The sequence below is a fragment of the Erigeron canadensis genome, chromosome 4, assembly GCF_010389155.1.
Source record: "Erigeron canadensis isolate Cc75 chromosome 4, C_canadensis_v1, whole genome shotgun sequence".
Classification (NCBI taxonomy): domain Eukaryota; kingdom Viridiplantae; phylum Streptophyta; class Magnoliopsida; order Asterales; family Asteraceae; genus Erigeron; species Erigeron canadensis.
In genome coordinates, this window is record NC_057764.1 from 43,566,724 (window position 1) to 43,579,332 (window position 12,609).

The 12,609-nt window shown below is 33.7% G+C and overlaps 1 protein-coding gene across 1 annotated transcript; it reads left to right on the top strand.

Annotated features, from left to right (window-relative positions):
* Positions 1–1,313: 1,313 nt before the first annotated feature.
* LOC122594839 (heat shock 70 kDa protein 14) lies at positions 1,314–7,164 on the top strand. Its single transcript, XM_043767146.1, has 10 exons — positions 1,314–1,460; positions 2,328–3,560; positions 3,668–3,895; positions 3,987–4,082; positions 4,177–4,362; positions 4,970–5,164; positions 5,906–6,052; positions 6,141–6,290; positions 6,375–6,505; positions 6,644–7,164. Exons 2-10 carry the CDS (start codon positions 2,391–2,393, stop codon positions 6,858–6,860), a joined length of 2,520 nt encoding a protein of 839 aa, XP_043623081.1. The 5' UTR covers positions 1,314–1,460; positions 2,328–2,390; the 3' UTR covers positions 6,861–7,164.
* Positions 7,165–12,609: the final 5,445 nt, after the last annotated feature.

The window sequence follows — 12,609 nt, forward strand, 5'->3', positions numbered from 1 at the left end:
TAAAGAAAGACCATGACACTTATAGTGATTAGAGTAGACGTGTTATCGTAGATTTTTTGGTATGTATTATTAGCTCCAATTACTTTATTGCTAGTTTGGTGATATTCGGTAAGTCAAAATGACATTTTAGTTACGATTTTGATGAACATTTTGAAATTGACAATTTTTTTGGACCTCGTGAAACAAGTTAGTCATATCTTCCTACAACAATACTCTATCGTCCACAAATTAAATTCTAGATTAGTCCATATATCATATTAACGCTTTGTTTGAAAATCAACTTCATAGAAGAGAAGTTTATTACTACTAAATCCTCTAACATGTGTTTCTCCAATACTTTATCATCCATCATAGTTTTAGTGTCATATTTCTATTTTGTCTTCCCATTCTCTTTCAAGATATGTAGTTACTCTTTCGAGATATGCAACTACTCTAACTCCTATAGAATTGTGTTAATCAAATTTACAATATTTGATTACAAGACAATAAATTTTTGTCATGAGACTCTGCCACGGGTATTGCTTGACTGGTCAAGTCTTTTGATATGTTTGCATCTTAATTATAGTAAATGAAAACGAAAATTACTATGTAGATATTTATACATAGTATGATTTTTATGTTTGAGTAGAAACATACTCTTTCATCGTTAAATGGTGATGTCTTAACCGGATAGGCGGTTGTCTATCTGGATTCCGTTACTTTGTGGCGAACAACAATATTTTAGTAAATAAATAAATGGTATGATTGTCAAAGTTTTTACATTTATTTTATTAAACAAGTAAATAAATATATTTTCCGACTTCTTCCGTTGAATGTTGGTTGCTTAGACCTATATCGAACGAACACGAACGCAAAACTATGGTCATTTAGACATTTATGTTTGTCATTTGATCAACTAACAAAAATACATAAACAAACTCAATTCGTACTAATTTAATATGTTTTCATCCTTGAGTAAAAACATCACTTCCTTTTGAACATGCTATACCGAAAACATATTAACTTAAAAATCTTAAAAATAAAAATCACTCGGCTGTTTACATTCTAGTTTACCTGCATCGTTGTTGCTTAATCTACATTGTTGTTGTACAATGTACTAGCAAAGAGTTGGTGACGGGACGGGTACAATACTAATCAAATAAAAAAGTTTAAATAACAACTTGATGGACTAGGTTAGATTACAGTACAAAAAGAATTAAGAAAATAAGCCCAACAACCAAAACATGGGCCATAAACCCTTAAGAAAAGGAAAAAGATGATTCTAGAATGTTAATTCTGGACAAATCTAGTGAAGAGAAAATCTCAAATTAGAAAATTCCACATAAAACCCAACCCCCCTCCCACCACCTCTTTCATCTTACTTTCGCCTCTCAAATATCAATCCATCCACCCGTTTACCAGTCTTCCAAAGTTTCCGAATCTTTTTGCTTTTTCTCACCGCCGTTGTCCGTCACCCAAAGGTTCGATCTCCGTCTTTTCATTCATCAGATCCGTTTATTATTCTTCTGTTAATTAACTGTCTCTATATATCATTCAATATATCTATATATAGATTTACTTTATTATAAGTATTTTAATTGTTTACTTAGTTATTGGGTTTTCTAATGCTACTTTTAGGGTTTATAGTTTTCATTAATTTAATTTAACAAGTAGGTTAGAGATCCAGTTTTGATATCTTCTGTACACTTAATTTGACCAATGTGTTTGTTTGTTTGATGAGTTTTTGATTGGTTAAACGCTGTCTTTTTTTCTTTTTTTGTTTTATGCAACTAAAAAAACTCCATGTCCTCTTTTTTTTTTTTAAATTAACATTGTATATTAAAAATTGAGGGGTTTTAGTGATATAGTTATATAAATTGTTTAGATCATAGTGTTTAGTTTCTGTTCAAATTCAAGTAGGAAGATCTGTCTTTAAAGTTGTTTCTTTTAAAGAAAAGGCGACGTGCCCAGAAGGTTATAATTCAATAATTTCATAGTCGGGTGATTAATTTTGTAAACTTTGTCGTGTTAGAATGTTAGTTTGTGCTGTGCTAACATTCTCCATGGATATGGGATCTGCTGATTGCAGTTTTTAAGCTGTTCATATTATAGACTATTTTGTATGTTAATTTATTGTTGTCGATAAAGTCGTTCTGTTGACTTTGTTGAATCTGTAAGTTTACAGTCAAGTAATTTATTAGATAAAGCTAGGGAATTTGTTCTGTAAAATTTTTAATTTTGAATGATAATAGTTGTTTGTGAAGGTCTTGATATTTGACGGTAGCAGAGTTACTTCTAGGGGACTTTGGTTGTGTATCAAATTTAATGTGACTCAATTCTTTTTTCAGGTTTATTCTTGTGGGGAAGAATAACCTTATTTAATAAACAAGGTACATTATCTCTCACCAAAGATGAGCGTAGTTGGATTTGATCTTGGGAATGAAAGTTGTGTCGTGGCAGTTGCCCGGCAAAGGGGGATTGATGTTGTTCTTAACGATGAATCTAAGCGTGAGACTCCCGCTCTCGTGTGTTTTGGTGAGAAACAGCGGTTTCTTGGGACAGCTGGTGCTGCAACCAGTATGATGAACCCAAAGAATACTATTTCTCAGATTAAGCGGTTGATTGGCAGACCCTTTTCTGACCCTGAGTTACAGCAGGATTTAAAAGCGTTTCCTTTTTCTGTTACTGAAGGACCTGATGGCTATCCTTTGATTAATGCTCAATATCTTGGAGAAAAGAAGACTTTCACACCAACTCAGGTTATGGGTATGGTTTTTTCAAACATGAAGACGATAGCGGAGAAGAATTTAAATGCAGCAGTTGTTGATTGCTGTATCGGGGTGCCTGTTTATTTCACAGATCTTCAAAGAAGGGCTGTCATGGATGCAGCAACTATAGCTGGGCTGCATCCTCTCAGGTTGATGCATGAAACAACTGCAACTGCTCTGGCCTATGGAATATATAAGACTGATTTGCCTGAAAATGAGCAGATCAATGTAGCCTTTGTTGATATTGGCCATGCTAGCATGCAGGTTTGCATAGCAGGCTTCAAAAAAGGCCAGTTGAAGATATTGTCTCACTCTTTCGATCGTTGCCTTGGTGGGAGGGATTTTGATGAGGTTTTGTTCCAGCACTTTGCTGAAAAGTTCAAGACTGAGTACAAGATTGATGTGTTTCAGAATGCCAGGGCGTGCCTCAGGCTTCGCGCTGCTTGTGAAAAGCTGAAGAAGGTGCTTAGTGCAAATCCAGAGGCACCTATGAACATTGAGTGCTTGATGGACGATAAGGATGTTAGAGGTTTTATAAAGAGAGATGAATTTGAACAAATTAGCGCCCCAATATTAGAACGCGTGAAGAAACCTTTGGAAAAGGCTCTTTCCGAAGCCCAACTCACTGTTGATGATATTTATGCCGTGGAGGTTGTCGGTTCAGGGTCTAGAGTACCAGCTGTAATTAAGATTTTGACAGAGTTCTTTGGTAAAGAACCAAGGCGTACAATGAACGCAAGTGAATGTGTCTCCAAAGGATGTGCTTTGGAATGTGCTATTCTCAGTCCCACCTTTAAAGTTAGAGAATTCCAGGTATGATTTAACTTACTGATTTTTCTTTGTTGTATAATTTGTAATGTGGGAGTTGCTAGTTAATTTAATTGGGCTAAAGCTTTAATTTGGATTGCTTGTTTTTGAAGGTCCAAGAGAGCTTCCCCTTTTCAATTGCCCTGACATGGAAGGGTAATGCCCAAGATTCCCAGAATGGGAACGTGGAGAATCAACAGAGCAGTATTGTTTTCCCCAAGGGAAATCCGATTCCGAGCGTGAAAGCTCTGACTTTCTACAGAGCTGGCACATTTACCGTAGATGTGCAATATGCAGATGTCACTGAATTGCAGGCACCGGCAAAGATCAGCACTTACACGGTGAACTGTCTTACAGATTAGAAGTATCCTTGAGTGTTGGTAGAATAGTTTAGAGTTATGCTAATCATCTCACTTGTGTGTTGGCATGCAGATTGGTCCCTTTCAAGCAACAAAAGGTGACCGCGCAAAGGTCAAGGTGAAAGCCCGTTTGAACTTGCACGGAATAGTCTCTGTGGAGTCTGCTCAGGTGAATGTTGTAGTCATATTTTACTTTACCCTTCATTATAGTTGGTTCTTGCTAAATTTTAGCGAGTCTTTCTGATTGCGGTGTGTCATTCCAGCTTATTGAAGAGGAGGAACTTGAAGTTCCTGTTTCAAAGGAAACAACAAACATGGAAATGGACAAGGCTCCAGTTGATGCACCTTCTGCCAATGAAACTGATGTTAATATGCAGGATGCCACTGCGACTGAGAATGGGGCTCAAGAAACAGGAGATACTCCTGTTCAGATGGAAACTGATGCTAAGGTTAGTAGAAGACATGCAATGCTAAATATATATAGGCAGCTTTAGATGAACCCCATAAGGCTCCTTTAAGCTTGTTTATGTGCTGGACGAACTTTAATTAGGCTTGGTCCTGACATTGATTATATGGTTCTTTCTTATGCAATCTTCCCTATGTGTTTGACTCTCGTTCTATTGCCAAGTTTTTTAAGTCATATACCAATCCTAATAAGACATGCAATACGACATATATAAATATAAATAGGTAGCTTTAGATGATTTCCCACTGGAGAACAAAGATGAGTTGGCTCGTTTTTATGTACCAATTCTATTTTCTGGGTAGCTTTAGCCTTTAAGCTTTGTATCGATTCACTAAGCAAACCGTATATTCATCTTGGCTCGCAGCTGTTTCAAGCATAAAGTAGACTAGGTTGAGATTCGTCTTCTTGGATTATAGTTAAAGTTTACTTTTGTTATAGTAGTAGTTGAAACATGATTCTGTCATGATTACTAGTTTAAAAGAGCATCAAATAGCTGTTGTCAATTAAGTAACATAGGAATTTTGGTAGGTAAATATGTTGGGGTGTTCTTTATGGATGAATGATATGGTAATTTTCTTGGTCTTTCTCAGGTGGAAGTTCCAAAGAAGAAGGTCAAGAAAGCCAACGTGCCTGTTTCTGAGTTGGTTTATGGGGCCATGCTGCCTGCTGATGTGCAGAAAGCAGTAGAAAAGGAATTTGAAATGGCTTTGCAAGACCGGGTTATGGAAGAAACTAAGGACAAAAAGAATGCTGTTGAAGCCTATGTCTATGACATGAGGAACAAGGTAATTTATTTGCTTTCTTGTATTTGTTACCATAGTTGTTAAAAGCGCTCGCTTTTGGCGCCTGGGAGCTAGGCACATTAAATTCTCGCCAGTTCGCATCTGAGCCCTAAGCCCAAGGCCCATAATGGGAACGGCGGAATTATGGGGAAGGAAACCGGTCTTAAGGATATAGAAACCTAACAAAAGAAAGGAAACCTGTTTTAAGGATATGGAAACCAGTTTTAAGGATATAGAAAGCTGTTTTGATAATGGATTGTGAAAACCGGTTTCCATTCTTTTTGGAAACCTGTTTTTATATTTTGTGTGAAAACCGATTTCCATAAGGGGTTTCTGTTGTTTTTTCATAAGGTCTCTATTATTTTCTTTAGAGCTACAGAAACCAGTTTCCTAACATTACTAGTGTATGTTATCATTCTTTGGTAGTTGTTTTTATATTTTTCTGAATTCTACTATAGATAATTTCAACATAATTATGAATAATTTGGTTTCAAGTTTTTTGTTTCCAATTTATGAAGAATGTATGTTGAACTTTTTGATTGAATGCATTATGAGTTATTTGAATGGTATTTAGTAATTTTAATGGCATTTGGTTTGTTATTTACTTAAGTGCATTTTAATGGCATTTACGCCTCTCGCCTAGGCCACGTTTGAGGTCATTGCGCTTTGAATGCGCCTTCGCTTTTGATAACTATGTTTGTTACACACTTGAAATATCGATTCACAAGCTTCCTTGTATGTCAGCTGCATGATAAATTGCACGAGTTTGTAACTGAGTCAGAGAGAGAACAACTCATTGCCAAGCTTCAACAGACAGAAGATTGGTTGTATGAAGACGGTGAAGATGAAACTAAAGGTGTATATGTAGCCAAGCTTGAAGAGCTCAAGAAGGTTTGTTTTCTGGTTCATTCACTTCAGGTTCTGCTCATGTGTATTCTTACTCACTATCATGTACTTAATTGGAGCACTACATTTGCAGCAAGGTGATCCCATTGAACACCGATACAAGGAGCACTCTGAAAGAGGATCCTTCGTTGATCAACTGGTTAATCATATTAGTTGGTTCAGGCAGGCCGCAGCATCTAGTGATCCCAAGTATGATCACATTGACATGAGTGAGAAACAAAAGGTTGTGATCTTGAACTTCTTTTTTTTTTCTGGTATATACATCGTCAGCCATTTTTCCTGTACTTAATTTGCCAGCCTTGTTCAGGTTTTGAACGAGTGCTCAGAAGCAGAAAATTGGCTGAGAGAGAAGAAACAACAGCAGGACTCACTCCCTAAGCATGCTGATCCAGTTCTTTTATTAACCGATATAAGAAAGAAACATGAGGCATTTGACAAGTATGTCTTTGCTCATAATGTGTATTATTTATAATTACATATGGGTCCTCTTCGTGAAGTGTCTTGCTTTTTTTAATATATTCTTTATGTTCACGAGATGACAGTGTTTAAAAATTATATTTATGCTTGTGTATGCAGGCTCTGTAGGCCAATAATGTCGAAACCAAAGCCGGCCCCACCTAAGCCTGCCACTCCTGAGAAACCAGCTTCACCTGCACCTTCCCAAGAAAGTGAGCAGCAGCAACAGTCTTCTCAAGGAGACAATGCTGCTAGCCCTAACCCGAATGCGGAAAACAACGTGAACTCTGATGCATCTGAAGCTATGGAGACGGAGAATCCTGATGCTACTGCATAAGTGAAGAAACTTTATAATTTTGTTTTGCTTATGTGTTGGGCCCGTTGCTTTAAAGGACAGGGTACTTGGTTTCTTTTGGTCTATTTTGTTAGATCCATGATCTTGCTTAAAAATTATTTGTCGAAGTCCTATATGGCTATATCATCAAGTTAGGTCCATGTATTCGATGGTTTGTTAACTAGGGCTTTCGGTGTTTACGTGTTTGAGATTGTATTTAGATTCTGAATGAATTTTGCTGGATGTCACATTCTATGCCGTTATTCACACACTTTAATCTTACAAAATGCTTATTATTGTTTGCTAAGTTCTTGTGTTACGGTTGTAAAGCTAAATTGAGTAAGCACTTTTTATTTTTTTAAGGGCTGGTTGAGTAGTCTCGGTTATCAAATTCAAAGCTTGAAATTTGATTGGAGCTTGACCAAGCCTATTTCTAGCGAAGTAACTAGCATACATGTCTGAGGTTGGGTTGACTCGACCAAATACAATGTTAATATTAAATTTGGCATCTTAAAATACGTATGGAGAAGGTTTTTGTGTGTGTAATACGAAGCTTAAATGTCTCTTTTCTAGCGAAGTAACTATCATACATATGTCTCAGGTCAAGTAGTGTCGCCAAATTCTTCGACCCAACACGGGTGTGTTTTAGGCACATGGGAGTAAGGGGTTTCTATTGACTTTCTCTCTCTCTCTCTAGTTCAGATATAGATGTAGATATAGATTATGGAAAAGTAGAGGTTGGGTTATTTGAGAACCCTTAAAAAAAAAAAAAAAAAACTCAAGAACCTTTCTCTACGGATCAGAAAAAATGGATGGATTAAATTAAAAAAAAAAAACCCTCCCAACGCTAGAGTGGTATTTTTGTCACACTCAGAAATTTTCCTCTCTCTTACTTTATTAAATTAATATTCGTAGAATTTTATCTAATTCACTAAAAAAATTTTTAGGGTAAATTACAAAAATCATACCTGAAGTTTGTTTAAAACTACACTGGTCATACCTACAATTTAAAAATTACGCGAGACATACCCATCGTTGCCAAAAACTTACACTGACCATACCTTTCGCTGATGGTCATCTATTTCACCGTTAAGTGAAGTCACGTGTCATGCATGTGAGGTATGAAAACCGTAATTTCGTGCATACTTCAAGTAAGAGTCGGGAGAAAAAAGAGTCATGTGAGGTCCCAATTCACATCACGACTCGTAAAAGTCAGCAGAAAAAAGAGTCACCCAACGAGTCGCCTCGTTATAAGTATAAACCGACTCAACTCGTAAGAGTCGACTCGTGACTCCTAATAGTCTAACAACTATGAACATAACCACATAACTAAAAGATTCAATTTAAATCTAAATGCAATTAAAAATATAATAAAATAAATGCAATTAGGAAAAATAATATACGTACTTGTTGTTAAGGCGGTATTCCCCTTATATATTATACCCTAAATAGAATCATGGAATTCTCTCCGAGAGCTTCTTTAAGCGCAAAAGTAGCGCTTAGAAAAGAGAGTCTTGATGCACATTCCGCGACAATCAAGATTACTTAAATAAATTAATTAATTAACTGGTTTTATTATTTAAAACTATAAGGGAGTGATATGATATTAGATATAATATAAAGGACCATAAGTACATATACATAATAAAAAACAAAGAATGTACAATTAAGTGGGGCCCTAATGTTATGTTTTCATCTTCTTTTTCATCCTCTGGTTTCAATTCGTTACCAAAATTTAAAAATGGTCATTCTATCTAAACATTACAAAAAATCCTTAAAACATTAGAAGTATTTTCGGTGTTAACCACAAATCTGGGAGGGCCACAACCCTCCCCGGTCTCTATTACCTTCTGCCCATGCCCCCTTTGTTAATAATCAAATTAATATTTTTGGGTATTTATATAGAAGGATGGTACGCTATAAATAAAAAGCCCGGCCGGCTATCCATAATTAATTAAGCGTTATCAATAACATGCATTATCGATGATACCTTACAAATATAAAGCCCACGTACCCATAAATTAATGACAAAAAAAAAAAAATAGAGTATAAATTAACATATATATATATATATATATATATGTAAGCTAGGCTATCAAACCCTAATTACAATATCCTTCAAAATCTCGTTGTAAATCCTTAATTGGTTATCGATCGGCCTTCTAGCTAGCTAGCTTGATGCATGTCGTCGATCGAATTCATTAATTATCCTTAAAAGTTAATTCATAACCTATATATAATTTCTTGCTAGCTAGCAGCTGCCATTAACGACATAAAGTTACATTACGTGCAATTTATACTAGTATCGTGATGATTGTATCGTGAAATTTGATTTGAGTACACATGATTTTGGCACAATCGCTTTGCCCGGAATTACCAGTAGTTGGGGATCGGAGCATCTTCACTAAAAGTCTTGAGAGAGGTCGTCTCGCCATTTTTACTCATAATTATCGGTCAGAGGCCGGATGCTTGTCAAGATCGTGTTTGGGAGATGAATGATTTACGTTGCATCTTGGTCCTTGGCTTATGAATCTAGCTAGGACGAGTACTCGTAATGAACTTAAACGTGAGAGAGGCGGCTTGTGTACTTTTTTCGACCTAGCAAATGGTGATTTCTTGTGCAAATGGGAAGTGTAAGGTTTGTAATTTTGATTGACTCGAGCCGGCGGGTAGTGCTCTACACAGTTGCTGATAAATATCCTGACAATAACTTAGCTTGCGTTCTAACGTCGTTCAAAAAGAATTTAATACGTAATTTGATATAAAACTACATGTGAGAACAAAAATTCCATATATGCCGAGGGAAATATATATATGAATCAAGTCAAACTCAAGCAAAGATCGTTTCTATAATTAGCAATACGATAAACCCTACGACGTTTTTGTACCAGGTTTTATATAAAACTTTCTTATTAACTATTATATATTTTTAATTTGTTTTTGCAAATATTCTTTAACTTTGGTATGTAGATTTATATAAAGCTTTTTTACAAAACAATTATCTTCTTTAATAAGAAAAAGGATGTGAATAGTGACTTTTTGTCTTATTTGAAACAACCTACAAATTGTTATACTATGTAGCACCGAAATGGGTACGGCAAAGGGATACATGAACGGGAAACGACAAAACTAAAATTTGCAAGATACGGGTACGGCAACAAAAAAACATACAAATTTAAAATATATCAATTTTTTATAGAGAGACTTGAGACTTCATATATTATATATAACTATATATGTATAGTTGTATAATATGTGCTTGATCAGTGATCACTCATCGAATGTTTAGTTTTTAATAATTGGTTTTGAAATAAAAAAAATTGAATGTTGATCAAATTGTATATAATATAGTCTGTTTGGAATACGAAAAGTTCATTAAACTCTAATATTAATTAGACTCAATATAAAACTTCAAAAAAAATTTTCGGTATCTATGGACAATTCAAGGAAAAGTTTTACACGTGTTTCGTACACGGAAACGTTTCCATGGAATTTCTGAAACGGGTACGACTACCTGTTTAGAGTTTCGGTTATAGTTGTTATATATATATATATATGTAATATTCAGCTTTTGTAAAACAAGAATGATTTGAGTGCAGTGGTAGGTCTTTGACCTTTAGTTCCATATGTCATGTGTTCTAAACACTATTACATATTTTTGGAGAGTTTTTTGGGTATTTATGTTTTACTTAGTATTTGCTATATTTTTTTTTGGTATTTAAGTTTTGTTTTGCTATATTAGTAGTTTTTTAATATTTAAGTTTTGTTTTAAAATTTTAGTTTTGTTATAATGAAGATAAATGATTTCCAAAGTAGCTACAAATCATTATACAACTTTTTAGGCATGGTTATGATATTATTTTGGTACACATATTTTTTAGCTTGTCTCATTGGTTTTTGTTTTATCTTTTACAAACTTTTGCATGATCGATTGCAAACTTTTAAACGATATTCGTATGATTTTGTAGATTTATAAGTAATTAACATAAGAGAACCGTAAAAATAACAAACGCAAACATGATAATACGTTGAAGCCCCGCAACGTGGGGTATTAAACCGGCCACCTAGTTAAAGTATAAAAATGTTAATACAAAATTTGAAATAAATTTATATGAAAAATAGAAACTATTTTATTGTCTTATACATGGCATATAGCCATATAGGTCAATACGTAGTATAAAAGCCTAAAGCTTAGTAAACCAAGTCAAATTGACAAATAAAAATCTGGGCCAAAACTATACACGACGTATAGACCTATACTCCTCGTATATGTATATCTTTTAAAAAGTCAAAAAATGTCACGTACGTGTCATTCCCCACACCGAGTAGTATAATCTAACTAGTCCTAATACCCCTATGATGTACGGTAACCACATAAATTGTATCATAAAGAAATTCGAATGTCTCATATATATGATTCGTGAGTATGAAATAAATTTTGGTTAAAGTAAATCGATAATCAAAGCCAAATTATAATAAACAGTAATCATAAATATAATATATGTTTAGTTAGAGTTTTGGATTAACCATAAATTTTTAGAACTATATCAAAATCGGAACTTGTACGCATAGTGGATGATGACAAATAGCATTGTGATTTTGGATCGTAAACTCAAATTTTTGAAGTCTTCATGTTAATAATTTATTATAATTAATATAAGAAATAGGAGTTAAAGAATGAAAAAAAAAAGAGACAATTTATTAATGAAAAAACGATCAATCAAAAAAGGTTATAATATCTTTCGTATTAATAAGCCAAGAGTCAGTATTTAATTATAAGTCTAATAAGGAAATTGAATTTGTATACAACTAAAAAAAGTTAATTTAATAAAATAAATAAATTAAAATAACACGTGTCAATCAAAGATTACGCCACTTGTTGTTTCAAGAACATGTCAATCCTGTTTTAGTTTATTGGTAGATTATTGAGTTTAATTAATATAATTTTACGTAGGCGTTAGATACAAGTTAGGAAATTAATAAAATTTGAATACCTTAGTTTAGATAATAAGTTTATTAAACTAATACGAAACCTATTTAAATATGGATAGAAAAGATTATTAGAAAAATATTATTAAATAGGACTTTTATGAATTTGATTAAAAAAAAACACTTGTCATATTAATATAATGCCATGTGTCGATCAAAAAAGTCTACAATCTTATTTTAGTTTATTGGTAGATATTATAGTATAAGGGTACTAACATTGAGCTCACTTAGTCTAGTATCTCTAAGGTGTAAGCTTAAAAATTTTTATATTGCACATACATATTGAAAATTATTTGTGAGCAAGTGAAAAGTTATTTTAGGAGGTACTCTTAGTAACTTTTCAAATCAAGCCCAATCAATAATTATTTTTCATATAATGATTGTTTTTTGATTTTTTTTAATAATATATGTGTAATTTTGAATTTTACAATTATGTAGAGACTTGAATTATCATTCGTTATACAATTATGTGGAGATATGAATTCTTGATCACATGTCCACGAATATTACTATGATGACATGTATGTAAGTTGATCACATGTATACAAGTTTTTTTGTAAATAGATTTTCTATGAGATAGATTATGATCAAAGTACATAGATAGTCATATAAACATGTGTAAGCAATTACATAGTCATATAAACATGTATAAGCAATCATATAGTAAATAATTTTAATTCAAAGAAGATTTCTAAAAGTTCTTGCCTTTTTAGGGGATCTTAAAATAACTTTACTCGAGTGAGTAATTGTCATTGTATATAAT